Below are 27,781 nucleotides of genomic sequence, written 5' to 3'. Positions count from 1 at the left end.
CCATTCCGCCATGGCGACCGGTATGGCGGTTACGGCGGCCAAAAAGGTGTGTAAAATTATGCAGTTCCTTAAATGTAAAGTTTGTCTCACCAATATAGCCGTATACCAAAATAATCACAACATCACTACGCATTTTTGTTAGCATTATAAGATTTAATTACATATTCAATAAAAATTAATGTGAATTCCAAGGCTCAGCTCTAGCAAGAACACATTAAAAATATTCATGAAATGCCATCTGTGTATAAATCTTGCTTTAAATTCCATTGAAATGATATGTATTCATGTATATGTATATTAAAAAACGAAAAACAAAAATAAACAGTTATGTAAATTATTAACCTTTACTCCACCGTCACTGACTTAGCTAAATTTCGTGGACAGTCGACATCGCAACCGCGGAGCACGGCAATGTGGTATGAAAGTAATTGCATTGGAATGACAGTAAGAATTCCTTGAAGGCAGTCAACAGTGCGTGGGATCTCTAGTGAGCGAGACGAAAAGGACTTGGTCTCTTCGTCACCTTCCTCACAGACAATGATAGGGCAACCCTTGCGTGATGTCACCTGTTGCAACGCATTTATACATTTCACATAAACTGGGTCACGCAAAACAATCATCAGAACAGGCATGCGGTCATCAATAAGCGCTAACGGGCCATGTTTAAGCTCTCCAGCCATAATGCCTTCACTATGCATGTACGTCAGCTCTTTCACTTTCTATGCAACAAAGAAAAAAAGAGTTATTATTTTTTGCACACATTTTCAGCTATTCCAACAGCTTTGGCTAATTTTTACAAAATCAATACTCACCAATGCGCCTTCCAAGCATGTGGCAAAGTTATAGCCACGCCCCATAATCAGCAATGACTTGTGATGGAACAAGTCCTTGGCCAACTCCTGCACCTGTTTATCTAGCTTTAAGACCTCTCTAATTTGGTCCGGTAACTTGGACAATGCCTGTATAATTTCCAAACGGCGCTGCTGCAACGATAGACGATCTTCAGACATCACCAGCGCGAACATTACTAATGAGATGAATTGTGACGTATAAGCTTTAGTGGAGGCGACACCGATTTCGGGACCGGCATTGATGTGTACACCACAGTGAGATTCGCGACATATACTACTGCCAACTGTGTTTGTTATGCCGACTATAAGAGCACCTCGCTGCTTGCAGTATCTTAAGGCCATGAGTGAGTCAGCAGTCTCTCCGGACTGAGAGATGAAAAAGCAAACGTCGTCACGGAAAATGGGTGTGTTGCGATCTAGAAAATCGGATGCTAGCTCCACCATCACCGGCAACTCTGTGAGTTCTTCCAATAATTGGCGCGTGGCCACAGCGCTGTGATACGAAGTGCCACAGCCAATTAACATCAGTCGACGACAGCGCTTAATTTCAGGTATAAACTCCTTAATGCCACCCAATACCACAGTGTTGGAATCAAATCGCACACGACCGCGCATGGTGTTGACCACAGACTCAGGTTGCTCAAAAATCTCCTTCAACATGAAGTAGTCGTAGTTACCCTTCATAATCTGCTGAATTTCCATTTTTAATGTAGTTATCTCCCTCGCATGTGGATCATCTTGGCATTTCTTCAGACGATGGATGCTTAATGTACCATCTCGAACAGCGGCCACATCATCATCCTTAAACATATAAATTTCAATATATATATGAATAGGCATATTCGTACTTATGTATAGATGCCTGAGACTTACCTCCAAGTAAATGACGCGATTGGTGTGCTCAATGACAGCAGAGGCATCGGATGCAAAAAAGTATTCGACCTCCTTCTCCTCCAGTGGCATGAATTCAGAGGCGCTTTCAATACGTGGCAACACTGGCAATTCACGAGTTTGTCCATGAGGACGATGTTCTTTTTGATTAGGTTGTACATTATCAGAAGAAAAGCAGAAGCACAAGCAATGGTTAAAGTTTAGCGTATGCGTTTGATCGTATTTACAAAATACATGCATTTAAGTATGTGGGCATGTATATACATATGTATGTATGAAATAAAATATGCTTGTGCGTGTGAGTGATTCATGAGAGTGGAATTAATCATATGAAAGCAGACTTTACCACTAAAGTTATAACTGTGCATCAAAACTTGTTTAAATATTTATGTATGCAGCCGACGGCCAATGATACGAATTATGTAATTTCATGATGTGCATTAAACCTAAAAATCCGTGTAATCGATTCGATGCTTTTATCCTTTTCGGATTGGCATGACGTCATAGATGCGAGTATGCATATAAACGAGAGTTTAAGGCTCATGTGAAACCGCAAAGGTGTCTTCGTCTTTGACAATGTGGTTATTCGATTCGGTCACATCAGATCATCACATTCTGCTTTTGGAAGTATGTCCTCTTGTTAACGTATAGTTCTTCCGACCACCATGACTTCCTCATTTCGTTTAAGCAGGGAAAGAAAAAAGTCATTCTCCTCGTCGAATTCATGTTTTGTTCTAGCACCTTTTTAAAGATGCTTGTTGTGTATAATCTAAGGCAATTACTGATTGAGCAGACGTCTTGAATTGGGTCTCAAAACGAATGCAATCAAGGAGTGGAAGCGTCGTTCAACCGGGATATCTGGTACTGCTTTACAACGACGACCCACAACTGCCACCTCCCAGTCCATGGCGTTATGCCTCACAGTAACTATCGCACAATTTTTATCCAGGAAGGCAATTAGCTACATTACAATGCAGCCTACTTAACGGCTCGAATTGAGGAGTAAAGGTGGTTTGACCGCAACAAGAGACACAGGCACTGCGGGCTGTAGAGGTCGCCATTTATTTTATTGAATGCCAAGCGCGCCTTGTCGAGCAGGTGCTTTGTCGTACAAACAAGATTAGAACACTTAACAACAACATCAAAAAGATGACGAGTAAGAAGCAGAGATCGAAATCGAGCGTAGTAAATACCATCCACGCGAACATTCTCGCGAGGATGACGGGAACTCTACCAATCGTGGAGTATACCGAGAACTGGTGTTCATAAAGAATGTCATCGCAACCTGGCAGGGGCCATACATCATTAAGGAGCACAGCTTTTGATACTGGTTGGGCTATTCACCGGCCAATCAGATCCAATCCCCAGCCGCGAGCTCGGTCGCCAACTATCAGAGGAGTCACAAGCCCTTAGAATGCTCTGAGTCCGAGAAATCTTCGACACTACTTGGGCATCCCGGTGGCTTGGTTGATTCTAACAAGGTTAGGCTGAGCGTCGTGGGAGTAAAACGACATCTACACTATTTAAAGTAGTGCAAGAGTGAGGTAGTTCGCTCACTTGCAGGGCGAAGGCTTCAAAGCTTACTTGAGTGAAAGTAACTATACCTTCGACCGAGTGAGGACACAATGAAAACATGCAGAACAGCAACAGACAATATCTCCCATCGTAGTTGACCGTAGAAGCAGGAAACGTTCCGCAGGATACCCACGCCTACCACAGAGTAGATAGCAGTGTAAATTATACCGCAGTTCTAAAAGCGAATGGGCGCACCCTCTACTTCCTACAGTATGCCTAAGGATTGGCAAGAAATTCCTCCCCCAGCGGCACCGCAGGCAAATTCCTTGTTACTTGCATACTCTCAAAGCAATCGTTTGGAGGTTCTGCACAATAACTAGAACTAGAAATCGTCCTTAATGACCCCCTTAATGAAACCACCAGGAAACCTCACTGTACCCCAGGGGGTCATTAAGGACGATTTTTTCAAGAATTTTACACACCCGTATCTGATAGGCGTCGCACTTTCTACGAACGGACGCGTTTCTGAATAATGAAATGTTACATAATCTAGCTGGAAATTTATGTATATATGTATAAGTATATGTATCGATATTGATATTGATATAGATATGGTATATTATTATGACGTAGTGATAATATATAAGTATGTACGAGTAGATCAATAAAAATTATGAAGGCCAAAATTTTCTGAGTAAATTGCAATGACGAATTGCGAGAATTATGATTTTGAAGTGAAATGTATAGAACTTATATGATAAGAATTATTTTTCTTCACTTAATATTCTTGAGTATGTTAGAATTTCTCCCGTGGCTACTTAATAAACCTTATTTCTGTTTTATCAAAATATGCTTAACAATTCAGTTGCGAATCTATAACAAAAAGAAGAGCGCAATTATTCCCTACTGCAACTTACACCTGGAAAATATGAAGAATTTTTGAATGATGAATTGCCAAAAACCCTGATTTTGTTATCTTTTGAAGCATGTGGCACCCTTGATCAGATTATGTATATACATATGTACATATATACCTACATCTAATATTCAATAAAAACTTAAATTTGAAAAAGAAAAATTCTTCAAAACCATATCTTAGCTCATTGGCTTCCTGCTGATCTTATAGACGAAAATACTACCACAATGTTTGCAGGAAATTCGCTGGCTTAGTTTTGCAAAAAGTTTTTGCTATGTATGTTGATTGCGATGAAATAGGCTAGCAAATAGTGGAAATTCTGTTTAGTTTTACAACTTATTTACTCATAGGCTAACCTAACATCTCTCAACAGGAATTGCGCAATGACTGACGCTGGAATTTTAACAGGTCACTTGGCGGGGTTTCGGACGGTGTTCACCAACTTATCACTTTGTTCACTCAACAGGTGTTACATACGAACTAACAGAATAGTGGACGTTCTTATGATTTTCGGTCTACCTTATCGGAACGACCCATATTTATGTACTTATATAACCAGCCAAGGACTTTTATTTACGCAGCATTTCCCATAATTTAATTTTATGTTATTACAAAAACAACCACAACAAAAGCCGCCTTATGGAATCGATACATATGCCCACATAACAGCATATTCAATGCTTTATAATGGAAAAATGAACTTAAAGGAATTAGTTACATCCAATTAATGGGTATGAAAAGAGATTCGCTATCCAGAATTATATTACATTGGTTTATGATATTTGTGATCTTTGCAGCAGCCCCAATAATTAATTTTATAGTTTACACACATATATACATAAACATAGCAGGAGCCAAAACTGTTTTTAACAATATTGTAGTTTTGTTTGGTTTATTTTTGATTTTTTGGTTGATTCAGACAGTTTTTTTGTAGTGTTGCAAGCTTTCACAATGTCAATGAATAGCAATAAGGGAAATTAATTAGTTACTTTCATTTATACACCTATATACATATGTACCTATGAATACGTGTCAAACTTCAATTCCGCTTTGATTTCTTCAAAATTGAAGGCATAATTTCAAAAAAGTGACTATACATATTTGCATTTCTAAGAAAGGGGACGCTGGGTATGCCAAATCTGCATGATGATTTGCAGCATCTTTTACTTGCTAATCTGTAACTTGGTTGCCTTCAATGCCGATATGAGATCTTACGTAAAAAAAAAACCTGTGATATGTCCTTGGCAAAGTAGATGCAAACGACGATGTAATGACGCACTCAATAGTCTATTCTGAGTTGCATCCACGTATGAGCAGCTGTGACTAAAAATGCGTAATTTTGGTATTCTTAATTTCCCTTGGGCCCTTGTCACGACGGAGCCGATTGCAAAAGTGGATTGAAATTTATGGAAACGGATCTCTCGGTAGAATACGTTGCTCCAGTTCAAAAATACTAGAAAAGTGTTGATACGCGTCAGTCGCTGTAACAATTAAATCTTCAATGCTACAGCAGTCTTCTTAACAACTTCCCTGTCCACATACAATGCATTTTGTGATTGCTCCACGTCCTCTCTCTCACGCTCTCGTGAGTCACATTTGGCTCATTGGACAGAAAAGTTGATAAGGTGGCGGAGTAAAAATCCCGCAATCATTGGGGCGAATGTAGCTGACGCAGTGTGGAAACCCCTTTTACCGTGTTGGATGTGTGCTAAGTAACCTTTCGTCATTAGGCTGTTGGTTAACTTGTCTCTCTCTTCCAACATAAAACCTCGTTCCCCTTACTTTTGTCCACAATACTGGGTGCAATAGACAGTCCATACTTATTCGTAAGCATCCATTTCGCTAATCCACACAAATGCTACAAAAATCACGTTACTTTCTCCTTGGAGGTAATAAGAATAAATTATGCAACTAATGCATGATGCAGCCAGATGGTCATGAAATCAATGGGTTATACTAATATCAAAGGTTGCTAAGGAATGCCTGGCAGCTACAAATGATATTAGCACCGTCTTCAAGGTCAGCCTTATATGTGTTCCGGGACATAGAGATATTGAAGGAATTTGCAAGGCTGATCAGCCGACTGCCACAATAACTTAACCCTACTTAATGCATCTACATATATTTAGCAGGGCTGAACATTTTGCACTAACACGAAATTACACTATCAATATCATTATCACTAAGTCTTTAGTTTTTCAGTGTTTTAATTATCCGCTTATTGCATTAATTATTTAACATCCAACGCGGGTAAATGGGGTTGGTTACGCGAATACACAGCCTATCCCTCCCATCTGTAAACTTCATCTTCAAGTGGCACCCCCTGTTTAAAACGGAGGAGGCTCTGACGGCCGAGTAAAGGCGATATAACTTTGGCGGTATAACTTAACATCGAGCAAGTAGTTACTTTTCATTGGCTTGCCAGTGTAGGTTTGCACTGTTGCACAGTTTTCCAACTTGCCAAGATTTGATTACATAATTAAATTAATAAACATAATTCATAAAGTTAATCCAACATTATATTTTTTTCATTTTTTTTTTCATATAATATATATTACATAATATATGAATCGGTACATATTAAAGCTGCCTAAGTCCAAAGAGGAAATTTTTCCAGATTTTTGATGTAATGCACAATAACCAATGACTTAATTAATGTCTATAAAAACAATAATTAATAAAAACTTTCCATCGAATAAAGCAAAAAGAAGAGAATATTATAAAAAGGTATAAAAACAAGAACACACAGGTGGCCAAATTTGCCATTCATGCCAAAAAAGCTAACCAAAAATGTTAAATAAATTTAAATAAATAAAAAAATCATCTAAGTTTCCTTTTTCTTGACATTTACAATAATTTTAATGGCGCAAAATTAATACCCCTATCGGAAAATGTTATAATTTTTGCAAATGACGTCGTGGACAGCAGCACTAAACAAACAGAGAAGCAACGGAGCGCGTAAGATCAAAATAAAGATTTCCTTCACTTAAAATAATATTTTTTGATTTTATTGTATTTAGTAAAAAAGTTGCTCAAAAGCGATTGGATGATTAAGTTTGCAACAACTTGTACATTCTCATATAAACAGAGCGCTGAAGGTCCAAATAAAGATTTCCATCAATCAAATTTTTTTTTATTTAGTGAAAAAAGTTGTTCAGAAACAAAAATGGACGATTCATTTTGTGCCACCTGGTACATATTTTCATTTTTCATATAAACAGAGCATTGGAAGTTCAAATAAAGATCTTCATCAATCAAAATCTTTTTGTTTTTGTTTTATTTAGTCAAAAAGTTGGATGGAATTATTTTGCGCCATCTTATATCATAGTAAAAGAATGTAGAAGGAGAATATACGATATGTATGTAACTATAACTTATAGCCTGCATTTTTTATATTTTATCTAGAACGTTTTTAAAGATCCAAGTAGTCTCATGGACAGCAAAGCTATGCCAAGTCTACTACCTTTCAGCTAATCCTCTGCTTTTCAAATTGGCCTCAGCCCATTTCACTTTGCTTTCAAAACTCATCAAGTCATCATTCGTGTGTTTCAAATGCCTTCAAGCCCAATGCTGCTTTAAACTGCTCTACTTAAAATATGGCTTACCTTTGCATTGGTTTTTCTTTGCTAAACGCTTCCATGATCTATTTTTACAGTTTTGCAACAGCTGCTCCAAATAGACAGCGCGAAAAAAATAATCAGAATTTTCTCAAATTGTCTTAAAATGGACTTAAGCTTTTTTGATATGTATCGACTCATAATATAAAAAGGAGTTTGTGAAAAAGTATTGTATACAAAATAATAATTACTTAAATTTTTTTTTTTCAAGATATATGTATATACCTGGTTATGTATATCACCAAGTACGAGTATAAGTGTATGCTATGAAAAGAAGATCAACCTCCACCAGTAGAAAACCAAAATATGTGATAATAAAAGTAGGTATTTATGTGTGTGCAATGAGTAAGCTATGTATTTATTTGTGTATAAAATTTCAGTTAAGAAAAAGACGGTACCTTTTTCACAAGTTTGCGGTGACTTATCGTCTGCGTGATGTAAGAAAGGTGGAAAACGTTAGACCGGTAGTTTTAATAGTAGATGTGTGACATATATTTACGAACAATACACACAGAGTCCGGAAAGTTTTAGAGTCGGTGCAGCGAGAATAAAAGGGAAAGAAGTTAGGACACAAAATTACATAGACATCAAGAGGGATTTAAATGAATAATTACGTATCACCATAAATTAATTAGTAAACAATGGATATAAATATTAAGTATTATTTAAATTTACGCGTATATAAGATAAACAGGGTGCTCAAATCATATAATTCATCAAACAAAATGTTACCATACATAAAAACTATTTAGGAAATGTTGATATGTATGGTATATAGTTTAGTCAATTTTGCACAAATAGAGGGCACTGAAATAATTTAAAAAAAATTAGAATATTGAGGAATTTTGTATTTAAAAATTTATGCTACAAATGTCGACTATATTTCAGAGGTTAAGCAAGTTTTCTTACTTTCTCGATCTTAATAGAAGCAAAAACTGAAAATAGTGGTGACATAGCCATAACGCCATAGTCGTAACCATAACCATAGCCGCAAAATTGCAGAATTTGTCGATTAGTCATTGCGTAACCATAAACAGCTGTTATTGTCATATTAATGAATTAATGACAACACTTGGATTTTGTCATTAAAACACGAATAACTTTCCACCAAATCAATTAATTTTTCGACGTTGATTTCTAATATTCAACTTTTCATCGCAAATCTAAAGTATTTCACAGTTGCTTACGGTTATGGAGAAAAACCAAAATTCAATAGATCTCTCTGGCTACGGTTATGGTTTTGGTGTTATGGTGCAGCACCTATAATTGTTAACAGTGATGCCCATATATTTGATCACAACAGCTGATTTCTATGGTTAGGGTTATGGCGAAGGTACGGCACCACTATTCGCAGCTTAAAGCAGTAAATCAAATTAGTTGCCAAACTGTGTCATAATCAACTTATCCGAAAGCGTAAAAGGATTCACATGTTTTTAGATTTACCAAAAGAGAAGTTAAATTCCTAATAAGGTGTCTGTAGTGCTCGATTTGAGATTTCGGCTATCACAAATTTCTTACTAAAATGATGCAGGGAAAATCCAAATATGATTTTTGTATGGAATATAATCGATAGTAGGAGAATTAAATGTTCTCCAAAGGTTAATCAACACTTGTGAACTAAACTGCTAGAGTATACAAAAAGACAAACATTGGAACGCGTAAAGATCAAAATAAGGTCTTACATCACTTTAAATAATTTTAATTAATAAATTTGTTCTTTTGTTTTTATTTAGTAAAAAAGTGATTCAAAAACTACATTGGATGATTAATTTTGCGCCACGTTATACATAGATATTTGGCTCTCATATAAAGAAGTTTGACAATAACTTGAAATAATAAATTTTGTATCCTAGAATTAGACATAGCGTGCACTCCTAGTATTTTAAGAAAGGTGGGAAAATGATTGGCATTTCATCGGTAAATATTCAACAAATTAACTTATCTAAATGACGCAAAACTTTCTTGAATCAATAAAGGAGTAGAGATGTTTGCCGTAGTTCACTGAATCTTATTACAAGCTTTAATTATGTTTTGTTTGTTTATTTTTCAATTGTATATTAAAAATTTGTGGAACAACATCAAGACGCACACCACAAATAGGAGGAGGAGCTTGGCCAAACACCCAACAGAAGTGTACGCGCCAATTATTTATTTATTTATTTTTTATATTAAAAATATTTGAGCAGAAATTCATTATTACAAAATAATTTTTTTCTTAAATACAACGAATTTGTACAGATATTGGTGAAACTGAAATTGTTCTTCAATGTCATGGTAAAGACATAAGTAATCAGACAATGAGAAAGCAGTATTTTGAGTATTAATATCAGAAACAACTAATTTATAACTAAAAATGAATTACTTTTGTTCAAATTTAAAATCCTTTTTTGATTCTCCTATACTCATACATATATTTGTGCTGTTTGGCAACCACATACATATACATACACACAGCTTTTCGATTTTATACGTTTCAACAACTCTTCCATTTACTTCATTCGGTTACGATTTGCAATTCGCGGCCAAAGTACTACATAATTCGCTATTAAAAATTGTATAGCCACATACAAATTATGTAGCTCTTCATTTTAAGAGAATTCACTTTGAATTGCCTTCCGAATTAGTACGTAATGGCCGGAGCTGAACTGCATAAGTAATTGCAATGTAAGTTGTATTTAATGCGTCTGCCCTGAAGTCGTTAAACAGTTATTGGAACACCCAATATATAGTATATAAATATATGTAAATACTTAATAACACAGAAATTCAAAGCGAATCTTATTTTAAAGATGGTAGTAGTAGGCCAACTGATTTGTTTTATTTTTCGCCGTGCACATTCGGATGTCAGCACAAAATTGAATTACAAAACGTATTATTTTCATTAAAATTTGTTTTTTATAAACACATAAAATAATGAGAAAGAGCACAATTTCTTAAAAAAATGAGGGCGGAAAATAACCATTTTTAAGGTTTCAATCGAGGAATCAGAGCGGTTGGAGTGATCCAGATCATACCGAACATAATTTAAAGGCAATTATTTAATTTGTTGTGACCACTTTTCAAGTGCCGATATATACATAAGTAGTAAGCTCAGGTAAAAAAAACCACAAATTACTAACAAAAGCGTCCTACGATTCTATCTCTAACTGCATGCCGGCTGTTGCCGTAGATCGTCCTCTTGACAAATATTCGCAACGACAAAGGTTTATATTTTGCACAAAACATGAAATGCACACATGAATTTATTGTGAACATTTTAAAATAATTTCAATACGACAAGTACATTGATTCTTTTTTCCATTTTGCCTTCACAGATTAGTCACTTCTTTGCTTCCTAGTTGGACGTGGTGTTCTAATGTTCAAAATGTTGTTGTTGGCTTGGTGCCACCACCTTCAAATAATTCGCCTTGCAGAATTTCTAATTCTATTATATAATAGTAAGTGAAGATAGCTACACCTATGCTTACAATAATTCTTTTTGTACATATTTTTATTATTTAGAATGCGCAAATTTATATATAAGGAAGAAAATTTATTTCGTTTAGAAAGTATTTCAGACTTTAAAACTCAGGTTTGGTAAATTCCATGGCGGAATAAAATCCGGTGAAGTAATTGTATAGCGTTCTCTGTTCATTTTATGGCATTCGACTATCTTCTAGGCCCAATGCTGCTTTGATGAGTTTTGATAAAAGTGTAGAAATGCTCTCCAATTTCTGCCCTTTTTCCCTTTTCAAAAAAGCAGCAACATTTCACAAAAGGCAATGATAAATCTTCCGTGCTGCTATAACTACTTCTCTGGTTTAGTTTCAATTTAATTCCACTATGGCTAAATTCGTTATTTTATGAAATCCTTCCATACATCCCTTTCGATCAAATATTCCATTCAAATAATTGAACAAAATGATTGCTATAAGATGTCAAAATATGTAATTTTGCGCAGAGTTGATTCAAAGGGCAGACGGCTGACGCTCGCAACTAAAATAATTAGTCAGGTTTACTGAATCCTGACCTGCAGTCCCAACCAATTAAAATCAAGTTTTAACGACTGAAACCGAGTTTTAAAATAAACAACATTTTAGCTCTGCTATACTACTAAACTAAATTATCACTTAAGCTACGTTTTATTTTTGAAAAAACATTCAAATTGCGTTTCAGGTTATTTAACTGATGTTTTGACATCTTTTCCAGTTTTGGTGCATGATGCATTGCAGAGACAAAAATAAACAAGGAGCACAACCAGCCTTTTCTAATGGATCACGAGAAACGAACAATTCAAGCCTACTATTTTCTTTACTTAAAATTTGACATTTCATTCAAAAGGAAAACACTTCTTTTATGTAAAGGGTTTTCCAATAACAGGTGTTATTTTGAATAGCCCGCTATTTCGGTAGATGTTGTTTGGTGTGGCGGAGCCATTGGACCTTACTTTTTCGAAAATAAAGCTGGAGCAACAGTTACGGTGAATGGATTGCGCTATCAAGAGATGATTAACGGTTTTGTATCGCCGGAATTGGATAGTATTGATCTAGACAACGTTTATTTTTAAACAAGACGGCGCTACGTGCCACACAAGCAACGAAACCATTGATCTTTTATCAAAATAACACCCCTTATTGGAATATCCTTTACATGCATCTTTACATTAAATTCAGTCTTCCTACATTAGCATACTCGTGTCATCATGTGTATGTTTGTATTTATGTCTGTTAATTTTTTTTAACGTCGGTTAATTTTTTCATTTCACTTGGATGTCTCTGTTCTGTCCCATTGTAGATAGCTGAAATCTAGCTTAAGCATGTAAATAATTGACAAATATTTAAAATCTGCTCTTAAGTTAAAGTTTTGCTTTACTAATTTCAAGTGCTACTAATTTCAACGGTTTGTAAAAGTTTATTTGCGTTTGAACTTTTGCGTTCAGCGTTTCTCAGCTGCCTTTGTAAGATATTGGTGTCATCGATAAATTGTTATTTAACGATAAATTATTTGAATAGAGGTAAGTGAATCAAGAGGTAAGATTTTTGAGCATATCTTCACAGAAATAGTTCAGTGAAATTTGTAAATAAATATGACAAACTAAACATACTTTTAAATGGTATTTCATTGAATGAAAAAAACAATGAATTGAAATAGAGAATAAATAAATTACCTTTTCCATATAAAATTGGGATGTGATCGGTGGATAAGCGCGTCTTTGTTTTTATGCCGACTAACAGGGGAGATCCTCTCCGGGAAGCCACACATTCTCCAGGAAAATGTTTTGATTTAATTGCGATGGCGAATGCACCTTCCTGTAAGTACATAAACAAATTTTATTCGAAACTAGCGATTATGACATAAATCAATATAATGAATATCCTAGTACTCTATCACGTGCACTTTGCATCTTAGCTTTTGGCTTCAAATTGGACACAGGTCTCTTTAATTTGGTATTTTTTGGTATAGAAAAAGTTACTCATAAAGGCGCTTCCAAAGGTGCCGTAAAACTGTACAATGTCAAGAAGCACTTCGCAAATTGGAGGAAAGCTCTGCCATATACCCAACAAAGGATATGCGCGACAATTATACAAGTAGACATACTATAGTAAAGGCCCTAGGCATCTCATTGGGCAGAGTAAGCAATATTTTGACTGAAGTGTTGGGTTTCAGAAAGCTGTGGGCACGATGGATGCCACATTCGTTAACAATGGAACAAAAACACATTCGAATGCGACCTTCTCAGCAACATTTAGAGCGTTTTCAAAAAGATAAAGTAGATTTTGTGCGTCGATTCATCACTATAAATGAGACGTGGGTCTATCACCATGATTCTAAATCAAAACAAGAGACTAAAGAGTGGTGTGAACTTGGTTCGTTGGCTCCGAAACGAGTTGCTGCCCGGAAATCGCCATCAGTTTTTTAAGATACGACAGGAATTTTGTTTGTGGAATACTTGCAAACTGGTAAAACAATAAATTGTGAATATTATTGTAACCTTTTAGGCCAACTGAAGGAAAAAAATTCTAAAAAAAGGCTCACTTTGTAAAAGAAAAAAACTCTTAAGAAAAAAATCTTTTTCATCAGGACAATGCACCACAAAAACATTCTTGCTATGGCTAAAATCCATGTATTGTTGGATCATCCATCGTATTCACCAGATTTGGTCCCTAGCGACACCCATCTATTTTCAGACTTATAAAAATTCATGCTTGGAATGTGTTTTTGATCAAATGATGAGGTCATAACAGCCGCTGAAGCCTATTTTGAAGCCCTTCCAGATTCTCACTTCAGGGATGGAATTCATAAACTGGAATCTCATTAGAACAAATGTATTGATGTTCAGGGAGTCTATACTGCATAATAAAGTATATTTGAAACCATAAAATTGTGTTTTTCTTATCGAACCGCAAAACTTATTGAACTACCTAGTATGTGTATGCAGAAAACGGGCGTTTATTTGGTCATTTTATTTTATAAAACCTTTAGTCATGCGAATCATAGTTGATTGTTTGACTAATGATGCAGTTGATATTGAAAAACAAAATTGTGTTAAATTTCTTATCACACCTTTTGATATCTGTGTACGATGTGATTCTGCGAAGTTTGCTTCTCTACTTTAGTGCAAATGCATGCACTAATATACTTATATGTATGTAAGAGTGTGTGCTACATGCAAACCTTTACGTATGTAAGTATGTGCAGGTGTGTAAAAATCTCAATATCATACCAGTTGTTGAATAACTTGTTCCACAAGTTCGCGGAAAGAGTAGCCTGGATGTTTTTTCCACAGGTGGTACACTAATTTCGCAATAACTTCTGTGTCCGTATCTGATTCGAAAACATATCCTCGTTTCTCCAGAAAAGTTTTTACATCTTTGTAATTAGTAACTATGCCATTGTGAACAACAACGAAACTATTGCCTTCGTCGGAGCGTTGTGGGTGAGAATTGGTCTCGCAAGGAATCCCGTGAGTGGCCCAACGCGTGTGCGCTATACCAACGTGTGTCATTACGGGGGCATCGTACTCCTTACCGCTAAAACCTGTGTAAAATAAAGTTCAAAATTTTATTAGTCCCACATACATACGAATTTGTTTATAGTAACTGTAGTACCGGACAAAAGTATTCGCACATTAACAATTATGAATTTGGAGGGAAGACAAAGGAAGCCGGAATATTATTCTTGATACGCTCGATTTAGAGGAAAAAGACTTATATAAAAGGTTGGCCAAAAAGTCTTGTGAATTTTTATTGAATTTTCAATTGTTCATAAAATTGGTTATAATAATGCGATTTAAGTCAAATATGCGTCGTTTTGTTCGATGACGAGTTCCCAACGAGATGCCAACTTCATAATGCCCCTCTTATAGAAGCTCGCTTCCCTATTGTCAAAAAACTCGGAGAGGCAATTTTCACAGGACTATCTTGTGGACAACTTCCGACTACCAAGCTCGTTCGCCATGGACAGAAATAGGTGGTAATCACTTGGTGCGAGATCCGGACTATACAGTGGATGCAAAAGTACCTCCCATCCCAGCTCCCGGAGCTTCTGGCGCGTCACCAAAGATGTGTGTGGCCTGGCGTTGTCCTGATGGAAGACAATTCGGCCTCTGTTGATCAAAGATGGCCTCTTCTGCATGAGTGCTGCATTCAAGCGGTCCAGTTGTTGGCAGTACAGGTCCGAATTGAGCGTTTGGCCATAGGGGAGCAGCTCATACTGGATGATTCCCTGCCAATCCCACCAAACACACAGAAGAACCTTCCTGGCCGTCAATCCAGGCTTGGCCACCGTCTGGGCAGCTTCACCGCTTTTCGACCACGACCGTTTGCGCTTCACGTTGTCGTAAGTGACCCACTTTTCATCGCCAGTCACCATCCGCTTCAAAAACGGGTCGATTTTGTTGCGCTTTAGAAGCGATTCGCATGCATCCATACGGGCAAAAATGTTTTTTTACGTCAAGTCGTGTGGCACCTTCGAGCTTCTTTTTGAATTCAAGCTTCTTCAAATGGCTTATAACGGTTTGATGACTCATGCCCATCTCTTGGCCGATGCTACGGCTGCTACTGTGCCGGTCTCTTTCGATCAATTCAGCGATTTTATCGCAATTTTCGACGACAGGCCTTCCGGACGCATCTTCGATCACCTCTGCACCAGAACGAAAACGTTGAAACCATCGTTGTGCGGGGGAAATGGAAACTGTATCGGGTCCATAAACTGCACAAATTTTATTGGCAGCATGAGATGCATTTTTTCGTTTATCGTAGTAGTACTGTAAAATATGCCGTATTTTCTCTTTATTTTGCTCCATGTTTGCGACGCTATAACTCACGAACGACTAAAACCAAACAACAATTAATCAAACACGTGTTAGCACGGGAAAAGAGCTTTCCGATGCGACGAATACAACTAGAACTACGCGCTTGCAAAGACAAGCTTGCGGAAATACCGCAAGACTTTTTGGCCAACCATATAGTATAGCCGGTATAGGCTAAACAAACGACTAAACTTTAAGTGAGTCGGGCATTACCCCTGTACGCAAATAGCTAAAACAAATACCAATAATAATCACGCTTACCTTCATTAATTGCATCCTCCAGCACTTTTACTTTTCCACAACGTTTCACCATAACAATGTCTTTGTTTTCTGGCGAGTCAATAGCAACGCCTGTTGAATCATAACCGCGATATTCCAGCCGTTTCAAGCCATTTACAAGCAAGTCTAACACTTCGTGACGAGACTTGGGAGTTAGATAATTTAGGTAAGCAAATATTCCTGTTAAAGAAAGTGCAAAAATATATAATATTTAAGTAAATTTGCACACAAGTCAGGTTAAAATTAACTGGAATAAACTGCGATATTAAAACCATTCGCTCTGTTCATGAGCAGTTTATGTAATGGTTTTTATTGATTGGAGTTTCGATTATATCTATGATTTAATAATAAAAGGTTTGCTCAGTAAGCAGCTTTCTCATTCCCTCTTGACAAATCGGCTCCCTTAGCAAGACAATTATGTTAGTTGTTAACTCTAAATTTTTTTAACAAAAGTGGAAGAAAAGTAAAATTTGTAGAAAAAACATTTCGTTGGAAAACATCCTTACTTTCATTTTGGGACAATAAACGTGAAAGATAGACATTCTGAAAATTTCAGCCCGATGCATTTCAAATATAGGTTGGGGCAGTATTTACTAGGTTACTTTAAAAATACATAAGTTACCAACAAGAGCTCATTTAGAAATATATAATTAATCACAGCCTCTGGATGGCAGATGGTTTTTTATGAGGAGTGTTTTTTCATGGCAGAAATACACTTGGAGGTGTGCCATTGCCTACGAGGAGCGACCGCTATTACAAACAACATTTTCTATTGTTTGGTATTTCGTGCCCGGGGTAGTTTGTCAAATAGTAGGAGTGTAAGAATAATTGCGACTTGAGGGTCAAAACTCCAAACTTCCGTGGGCAAAGCATAGTAAAGCAAGGCGCGGGTATGTTCACAGCTGCTTTTTAGTCAACTAAATGTGTAATGAGTCCGCTTCTTCTATGAAAGACTTTCATTGGGGTCAAAATGCTTAGGTAACATAATAGCGTCATAATAGCGAAACTATTACAAAATATCAATCTGGGTTTAACTTAATAACCTTTTTTTAATATCATTCCTGGCAATTTCCGTTTGTACCATTTATAATTTAAGTAAAAACCAAACATTTTGACCAAAAAGGTATTTAAGTTTTCCACTTTCATCGCCCTTCTTACATGCGACCTTTTGTAAGGGAGTGTCAGAATTCTAATGTCGCAAGTGAGCCAACCTTTAATAATTGAATCATGGATTATATCTACAAAATGTCTTTCGCTATTTACCAAAGCTATTTTTAGTGCAAAAAACATCTTTATTAACTAATTTATTTATTTTCAGGACTATAATTTCGGCGGAAATTTGATTCTTATTCCTATGTAGGTACATAATTTGTTCGATATTTCTATTTCCAGGAGATAGACCTTGCCCGATGTACACATTTGTTCCCGTGAGTAATCAGTTAATGAAGCTTTGTGCCGCCAATCTCAACGAAACATTTTTTACTTATTGTTCCTTATAATTCCCGCTCGAAATTTTGACCTTAAGTCTGTATTGAAACTAAGCGGAGAGAAATGGAATGAGAGCAGAGACGTCTTTGCTTGCTAACGAATTCCGCTGCTCGCTCAACGAAATCTTTTTATGTGAAAGCAGCATTTTAGTGACGATCAAGCGAGTTTCTTTATAACCGCTCAGCTCACAAGCGAAATGCTTAGGCCTGTGCTTCATAGAATAATAATAAAAAAATGTTATTATATTTTGCATAGTTCCAAGCGGAATGCTTTGAAAATCAACATAACAGTTTGTGGTAGGATACTTGTCCTTTGATGCGTCCAACGTTGGGTTCAAACCATTTTGCATACTTTTAGCCGCGATGCTTTAAAATGCAATAAATTTATAAAAGAGTTTGTCTAAAAATAATGCTACAAAATCATATCCAACGTTGGATTCAAGGCAATTTTTTGTTTGACCACGAAGATCCTGAGATGTCACACCTTTGGGCTTTCATTTGTCGGGGTGCATAAAATTCTAAATACTTTGTGAATAAATCAGCTTCAATTAAGGCATTGGAAGCCAACATTACTAAAGTTATTTACGAGACACCCACCGAAGTCTTCTAGCGAGTTATTCGAAATTCGTGTTTAGGGATGGCCGAATTACGACGCAGTTGCGGCCAACATTTGAAAGAGATTGTCTTTAAAAAATAAATGTGTTGAGTGATTCTACACAAAATTGATAAAGATTGTCCAATCAATTTGAATATTCGCTGTCTTATTTCATTTCAAAATCCGATACCTTCAAATATATCACCTTTTAAATATTAGCTATAAGGGCTATAACTCGCTCAGCTTTGCTCTGAATGGCATGAAATTTTGACACTTAATTGCAGAAGGCATATAAAACAACAACACTGTGAAATTTTCTCGGTAAAAAGACTGTAACTCCATCAATTTTTCTCTGATGGGCCAGAAACTTTGGCATATAACCTTTCTGTAAAAGTGCTATAACTCGCTCAGCTTTGATTAGCTTGAAATTTTTGGAGAAGCGTCAGCCCTTCTAAATATGCAAAAATCATAAAAATCGGTTGCAATCCAACAAAACTCACAAACGGGAAGTTACTTAAAAGCCCACTTATTAAACAAAAATAATATTATACTTTATGTGTCTAAAATGCTTATCACACTTTTAATTTATTCTTTACAAATTTATTATTTATAATATCAATTAAAATTCATATTTGACTTACCACACATTTTGGTCTTGGTTCAGGGTTTGATTGCTAATTTAACGTTTCTGTAAAAGAAGAAAATAGTTGGACTACAATTCATATTTCATTTTGCTTGTTTTACACATATTTACATATATGTATATTTATGTATACATATATAATCTTATACACAGGGTCATCGAAAGATAACTTGGGCCTCTATATATCTATTTTATTAAATGAGAATCGTGTGAACAAATAAAAGTTCAGTATTTAGGCTTTCTTTAATGTAATGTACAATCAGCATCAATCGGAATATATGTATGTATGTCTGTGTTTGTGATAAAAGTCTATATTGACGGAGCTGTTTTTGGCGAAAATAAGAAAAATAGAAATAGAAGAAAAAGAAGTTCCAAAACTGTTTGGTATTCTAATAGTGCTCACTCTCACCCGTTAGCCCGTATCAGCTGACATGATGAAACACCGATCTACAATACTACGGAACGGAACGGTGATGAGAATTCATTTACATGGGGCTCTCATTAGTTTCATCATGTTAGCTGATGCAGGCGTATGTTTACGTTGGTGATTGTGAGCACCATAAGCACCATATTTTTTATTGTTTTTTTTTATGCCTTGATAATATATAGATAAGATTACATTACATGTGTGGGGGGTTGAACAAGTCCAAGGAGTCAGTCAGGAAGACCATTGCACTACACCCGGATAGAGTACAGTGGAAGGAATAGAGTGACAGGATAGGTACAGAATGGATGGTAAGACGGAAAAATTTGTTTAAGGTCACTCTTCCGCGAAACTTTTGGATTCATTGAAGAATCTTATTAGATCCACTTAGAACATCGCACTCCAACAGCATAAGTTTGATTCCAGAAAACACCGAACAGCTACAAAGAAAATTTTCTGCAGGGTCCTCATTCTCATGACATGATAGGCATATTGGGTCATCAATGATTCCGATTGTAGCCATATGCTGACCACAGGAGTTGTATCCTGTGATTACACCCACCAGTACTCTCAGGTCCTGTTTGGTTCCTTCACAAAGCACTTGGCTATTTTGCAGAAGCCCAACTCGGGCCAAAGTAGACCTCATGAACTCGTCAATGCATAGTTGAATCAGTGCAGAATTAAATGGTTCAGAGTCTAGTGGCACACTTGCAGAGCATCCCAGGCACCCAAATAAGACTAACTTTGTTGCACTGTTCAATTTTATTTTATATTCACCGACTTATTTCCAAAAGCAGCGTGGGTTAGCAAGGGCTCTTAGTGCAGCTTGACTGACACTACAAATTACAATATTACAACCCCGCCACCTTTTCTCAATCAGCCATCCCAGATTTTGGATCCGTCGGTGTAGAAAGTGTGCTGAAATCCCGTGAATAGGATTTCTGGACTTAACCATTTACCTCTATCTGGGATCAAAACATCATGGGAAAGATGATAATATAAAATTTTAGATGACATGTTTCAGAAGAACTAAAGGTCTACTATATAAAAAACTCTGCGCATATTATCGCTCCTAGCCGGAGCATAGGGCGGAATATAATATAATTTTATAAATTCATAATAATAATGAATCATTTTTTAATGTATATAACTAATTTATAAATATTTTATAGTAATAAATTTTTAATATCGCCAGGCAATGGTTAGCCGGCAGGTTTTTGGTATTTCTGTATTAAAAAAGCTAATATATATATATATAATTGGCGCGTACACCCTTTTTGGGTGTTTGGCAGAGCTCCTCCTCCTATTTGTGGGGTGCGTCTTGATGTTGTTCCACAAATGGAGGGTCCTACAGTTTTAAGCCGATTCCGAACGGCAAATATTTTTATGAGAAGCTTTTTCATGGCAGAAATACACTCGGAGGTTTGCCATTGCCTGCCGAGGAGCGACCACTACTAGGAAAATGTTTTTCTTAATTTTTGGTTAAAAAAGCTAATAGCTTGAGGAAAAAGAAATCCATTATTTTTGCTCGAAGGACTTAAAACTCTTTTATGGTCGAACTTTAGTTACTGGGTAATGCTACGACTACTAACATTATCGCCATTTTCCTTAACATTAAAAATTGACCCTTTAACAAAGAACAACTGTGAAATGTATCGAATTTTCTCTTTGTTCACTTCCATTGTTATCATCGTGTAGCTCACAACTGAATCGAACAAACAAAAAAAAGCAGAAGCATTTTTTAGTGTGAAATGTCCCTTGACAACGAGCACAAACTTTAAATTGGTTTATCGATACTTTACGAAATATCGATCACTACAGCCATCTACCAAAAATGAATGGATTTCTTATTCCCCATCAATGACATATTAACATATTAATTTATTATTAAATTTCACTTTAATGTCTTGAGCTTTGGTACATGATTGGTGCTCACATCCTTTATTGGTTGCTTGGCCGAGTTCCTCCTCTAATTTGCGGCGTGCGTCTTGATGTTGTTCCAGGAGATCTACAGTTTTACGCCTCCCCCGAACGGCAATAATTATTTTATATGAGAAGCTTTTCCATCGCAAAAATACAACTCGGTGGTTCGCCACTGTCTACCGAGGAGCGACCGCTATTAGAAAAAGACATTTTGGCGTTTCATGCCCACAGCGGGTTTCGAATTCACGCAATAACGAATGGTAGTCACGCATCAACACACTTGGCTATGGCCGATGCATAATAATACGAGTAATGACAAATAATTTGACTTTGTTTTTTAAAATTTGATTTGTGTACAGTGGACGGCAATATTATCGCTCTCCCCAAAAACAAACCCTACACGTGTCACCGGTCACTCAACTTTAATGGAAAGCTGTTTAAACATTACAACTAAGAAAACGTGCGACAGAAATTTTCGTACAGAAAAAATTTGATTTGTGCCTAGGGAACACTTTGTTAAGCGCGTTTCTTATATAATATTTTTGCAGCTTTTGACAGCAAATTGGCGAAAAGTCGAATTTAAAGAGAGCAAAGAACGAGAAAGTGAATAAGCGGAAACTAGCCGAAATTTTAAAGTATACCACCAAATTGGAAGCAAAAAGAAACAAATCAGCTGTTATACTGAAATTACCTTGTATGAATCATAGAAGTTAATGCAAAGTGCCCATATATGGTATGAATGGGCCTAGTCTTGTCATTTTTAAAATTTTTCTCAAAATTATTTTATTAAAACTTTAATTCTTAAACATAAATAGTCTAACAATACCACAAGTACTTATAGTCCATATTTTATTTAAAATTAAATCAAAATAAAAACTATAAATTCTAGCGGCGTTATACTCGGTAATACAAATTTATGGAAGTATTGACAGTAGATAACACATGGCTGAAAAGTTCTGGGCCTAACACAAAAATGGCACTAGTTTTAATGCATTTACTTCTTTCTCAGTTAGTACTAACCTTAAAAGACAGCTGTTAAAATTTCATGATATTCTATTCATTAGTTTGCGAGTTATTGTGCCGCTACTTTTATAATTTTCAAAACAGTGGGTCAAACAGAATTTCGTGTTTTAATTGTACACTGCTTCTTGATGGGTTTTTGGGGAATAATACCATACAAGCGAAGCAACGGTTGGAAAAGTGTTATGGGGACTCCGCTCCATCAGAAGCAACAAGAAATCGATGGTTCGTTGAAAAGTGGTCGTAGAGACACCGATGATGCACAACGCAGTGGACCTCCAAATGAAGCAGTAACACCAGAAAACATCAAAAAAGTCCACAAAACCGTTTTTATTGATCGAAAAGTGAAGTTATCGCTGAAACTGAGACCTTTGCCTATTTTGAGGTAAGAGATAAATCATTCCACAAAAGTGGTATTGAAATGTTACAGCGGCGCTGGACTGATTTCGTTGTTCTTGATGAAAATTACATTGGTGAATAAAGCTAATTTTGAACAAAAAAGCGTGTTTCTTTGTTAGGCCTGAAACTTTGCAGCCCATGTATTATCATAGTTTCAAACTATTTTAATTCAATAAATATATTTTTAGCAATAATAAAACACAAAAAAAAAATTCTCTGATTTTATAACATTTTGAAATAACTTCACTTATGTGCAAGTGGTTAAAAAGGCAGAATTGCAGTGCGAGTGATTAATTTTGAAAACGCGATAACAGATTAAAAAGTAAGTACTTTTTGACAAAAAAAAATATTTTCATGGAGTCGATATGCGCATCTTTCTCGACGGATAATAATTTTTCCGCTTTTCAATTGTTTTCTATACTTTACAACCATACGTATACATGGTTCCATATATAAATGGTTCGGTAAAAAAAATTAAAGTATACATTTTGTTCACTAATTTTCTTTTAAAGTATCTTATCGATCTTAAATAAAGCAATTTCCACATTTCCACCGCGCAACAATTTTTTTTTTAACGCTTTAATAATGCATGCAATAAATGTTTAAGTTGACAATAAAATAAACTCGTCAAATTTTTCATTTTTCGCTTATTCATACAAAGCTGAAAAATATAGGGTTAAACTAGGGTTTTACTACCCAAAATGTATACCAAAATAACACACACAACTTCAACTTACTCGATAATAAAAATCATATTGAACAGCACTTCCACAATAAACAACACCTCGAATGGAACCTTTCCAATGATTGGTATGAAAATATTAACTAAACAAAGGCCCATACAACAGACTTCCTTCAAAAAACTAAAAAACCACTCGTACACAAGTTACTCATCTGCATGCCACCTGTAGAGAACAAATATTTACTAACACAAACCCAATTTGCTTAAAAGCACCAATCTTTATCATGGGATCTAAAATAAAATTTATCTAAATTTAAGAACAGAAATATATATGAAATTATCGAGCTTAATGCCTAGCTGCTATAGCTCATTACAAGATTTAAGTTGTACGCTAATTTTTTTCAAATAAGTAAATAGGGTTAAACACTCAATTAAGGTAAAAAGCAGGAAAACCAGCTGAAAACCCCTTTTTTCCTATCAGCACCCGCACCCGCATTAGCACACTTCTTTCTCGCAATTACCAAATACCTTTATTCACAAGTGCACTCTTGCGCACATTCCTTTTCTACTCTAACCGGCGCACCTCAATGCATACATATTTCTGACAAAGCTCAAAGCTAACATCATTTTTCCTGACAATTGCGCTCCCTGCGCGAAATACAACCTTAGCGCAGTGTCAAATGTATCTGTACGAAGCAAGCGCATTGAACAGCTGCTTCTCAAAGATGTGAGTGCAAATTTCTGCTGGCAGCAACTAGCAGCTCTCTCGCATTTTGGCGCTCTCTCTTTGGTGCTCTGCTGCAAATTATTTGTGTTAGCAACGCTTACTGACGGCGTACAGTAAACATTTTGCATCATTATTCGTTAATTTTAAAATAATAATTTTTGTTCAGCTATTCTCCATTTTTATGCAAACATGTAAAGACACAAATAGCCAAATAAACATTTGAAATTCAAACTTACTTACTTTCTATGAATTAAAATTGTTTTTCAAATTGCGCACACGCAATGGGGACACTTTGCGTGCTCGTACATACTTCTGAGCATTTTTTGCTCTTTGTTACATAATTTTGTATTTAATCTCCTAATACCGGATCCAATGAATTTACGTCAGCAAACATGTTCTAGCTATTGCATAATACTTTTTATAACTTCAAATTCGATTAACTGCCTGTCGCCAATCACATCTCTAAACAAGTACGTACGTGTGTGCTTGAATCAGCGTACTCGATTGGAAAATGTACTCTTGTGTATGAACTTCATACCAATAACGGGAGTTTCTATATTTTAAATTAGTTTAATGTTGATGTTCTTTGTCAATTTCAACGATATATGAAAGATATGAACTGATAAGAAGCAATGTTTGTATGCACATGTACATATGTATGTACATATATGCAACTACTTCGAATATGTAAGTAAACATACATATGTACAATACATACGCACATATATGCATATGCGAAGATGCGAAGATGCCTTACTTTGAAGTCTTTTAATAAGTGCTTGGGTGGTGGTAGGTGGCTAAATAATTAAAATCGGCTAGCTTGCTTGAGAATCGTATATCTGCAAATCTTTATGAATCCACTAAGTTCGATTTGTATGAGTGACAGTAAATGTCCTACAATATATAGTAATAATTAGAAAAACCTTTGATCTTTAAATATCACTGAATATTTTATAGTATAAATTTTGCATTGCCAATTTCTTATGCTTGACGCGTATATCTGAATATTCACTCACTTAAATACCTAGTTTTTTCTCTGGTAACGAATGGGCTAAGTGATCACATACTTACGTATATACTTTATGGGCAAAACAGGTACATACGAGTATTATTGCTAAATATTTCTTATGTCTTACACTCAGACGTATGCACATACATCTACTAATAACTGCATTTTTACTTAGCTGCATTAATTCTGCGTTTAACTGAGCGAAACATTTGGCTTTACCGCTTGCTGGATGTTCTCTTGCTTTGCAAAGTTATGTTCGTGTCTATACATATACGTGCGTACATATATTTATATACCGTATATATGTACATAGTACATACATACATACATTCATACAGTATGTAATATAAATAAAAGTATGGCCAACACTAATGCATATGATGGAATACAGTTATGGAACAGCCAATGCTGCTTCGCACTATTGCAATCTTATTGCATTGATCTCCTTTTGTACAACTGGTTCCACAACTTCACAATTTAAAATTCACTCTTGTCTTCAGTAATTTTCATACAAAGGTACGAGTATATTGTTTAGTTTATATGCTTGACTTGAATATTGTATTAAGAAGGAAAATAATAAAGACAATAACAAAGCGTAGCAACATAATAAAAAAGCAAGTTACAAACAGCTATTTACACACCTTCGAATTATTTAATAAGATTCGTCGTGGCTGAGCGTAAAAATCGTAGACCACACTTCGCCGGTTGGTGTGTCACAAATTTGTATTTTATTTAAAATAAACTTAAACTTGCCAACTCCGCAATTGGATGTAGACTGAGCTGAGACCGAAAAGTATCGCGGACGTTATTCTTCGTTTTTATACTTTTACCGCAGACGGCAATGGCGCTGCGCAGCAAGACTTTTTAGTGAGCGGACGTGGTATCAGCGATGGTGTCGTTTAGCCACATACTCACCTACTGGTATTATGCCGATTTCTACCGCTACAAGTACCAGTCTAGAGCGTTAATTGTTATTGGCCAAATATTTGTTGTTATTGTCACCTTGTTTTTTTTAATGGAATTGGTGCGCGCGATCATAATAACGTAGAAATTTGTCTTGCAATTGGCGTTCAACGAAATTCATTGCAGTTTTAGATTGTTTTCGTTTCTATATATAAGTACATACATACGAGTACATGCAGATACATCCATACTCGTGCATATAAATACTATACTTTATAGGTACAAGTATACACATACACACATACCTCATTCGTACTTCTGGTACCACCTTACTTCTTAAAACAATTATATAATTATAATATGCATAATTATGCAAATTTAAATTCTATTATAAAAGTTGCTTTATGATAATAAAGTCGGATTTGCCAAGAGTATCTTTATACACTCGAATTCACAAACTCTTCTATACCTTTCATACAACGAATTATTGTTTGAAAAGCCGTAATTGATTGAACTTTTTCTTTTTAGCCGAGTTGGTCCATTCACCTCTCACAATAAAAGCTAATACATACATACATAAGCAAATATTACAGTTTTACGTTTTAGACCCATCGAACAGTAATTTCGAGTTTAGAAGCTTCAGACATGTCCCTTTTTATTACAACATTTGTATGCCAAGACCAGCCCTTCGAAGGTGCCACCATTTGTGGAACAATATAAAGGCGGAGGAGAAGCTCGATCAAACTCCCAACTAAGTTTGTAAATGCCAATTATATACAAGTATTAGATTGGAGAATAAGTTCATAGCGTTTTTATATTTTATTTTATTTTACAATGATTTGTTTGCTGTTTGCTAAAGGGTAAGTACTCATTCGATAGAACTCTTTCTGCTTTACAAAACTATGTTAGTTGTATTTTTGAGTTATTTAATTTTTTATTACTTTTTCGGCATAGAAATGGGATACCCTAGAGGTAAAAATCAACATTTTCGACACCTACTCTTCTTTACTTTTCATCGAGGTCAAAAAGCTACCGCAGCAGCCCGGTACATTTGAGATGCCATATTCTCTGCACCCTGCACCGACCGATTACCATCTTTTCCACTCCCTGGCAAATAACAAAGAGGTTCTTAAAAACTGACCCAGTAACTTCTTTGACACCAGGCGACCGAATATATACTTGGTGGCACAAAATTAATCACCCTATCGGAAGATCTTATAATTTTTGCTAATGTCTACCTCGTACCGAATATTCATTCAATTTCAGTTTCTCTGCTTCCAAAGGTCAAGAACTTTTTTAAGTAATGTTATTGGACAAATTTTTCGTTTAGAAGAATAATTCTGAAATAATTCTGTCGTTTTAGACAGTTTTTATGTAATATAACCAAACACAAGTCGGGCTTGTTAGAAATCTCATAACTAAAGGGTGATCAATTTAGAGATATCGGACTTTAAATTGAAATGAAACAACGAAAATTCAAATTGTTTGGAGAATCTTTATTATTTTTGTGTAGAAACATTCATGAAATTTATTTTTTAAAGATAATCCCTTTCAAATGTTGGCCGCTACTGCGCCGTAATTCGGTCATCCGTAAACATCTATTTTGAATG

General features: G+C 35.7%; 1 protein-coding gene across 3 annotated transcripts; it reads right to left on the bottom strand.

Moving 5' to 3' along the window:
- Nucleotides 1-132: 132 nt before the first annotated feature.
- LOC128866852 (glutamine--fructose-6-phosphate aminotransferase [isomerizing] 2) lies at nt 133-26,158 on the bottom strand. Of its 3 annotated transcripts, none has more exons than XM_054107868.1 (9): nt 25,910-26,157; nt 19,083-19,129; nt 16,342-16,539; nt 14,494-14,807; nt 12,937-13,078; nt 8,189-8,218; nt 1,725-1,882; nt 813-1,652; nt 133-719 (listed from the first exon to the last, which is right to left on the bottom strand). In XM_054107868.1, the coding sequence occupies exons 2-9, from the start codon at nt 19,087-19,089 to the stop codon at nt 345-347; spliced, it is 2,064 nt and encodes a 687-aa protein (XP_053963843.1). In that variant the 5' UTR covers nt 19,090-19,129; nt 25,910-26,157; the 3' UTR covers nt 133-344. The 3 variants fall into 3 exon arrangements, with proteins under 3 accessions (XP_053963843.1, XP_053963860.1, XP_053963851.1); XM_054107885.1 differs by having other exon boundaries at nt 1,725-1,846; XM_054107876.1 differs by lacking the exon at nt 8,189-8,218 and having other exon boundaries at nt 25,910-26,158.
- Nucleotides 26,159-27,781: the final 1,623 nt, after the last annotated feature.

This window comes from Anastrepha ludens, chromosome 2 (assembly GCF_028408465.1).
Source record: "Anastrepha ludens isolate Willacy chromosome 2, idAnaLude1.1, whole genome shotgun sequence".
NCBI classification, from domain to species: Eukaryota; Metazoa; Arthropoda; class Insecta; order Diptera; family Tephritidae; genus Anastrepha; species Anastrepha ludens.
The sequence above is the reverse complement of the archived record's forward strand: the minus strand, read 5'-3'. Positions and strand labels throughout refer to the sequence as shown.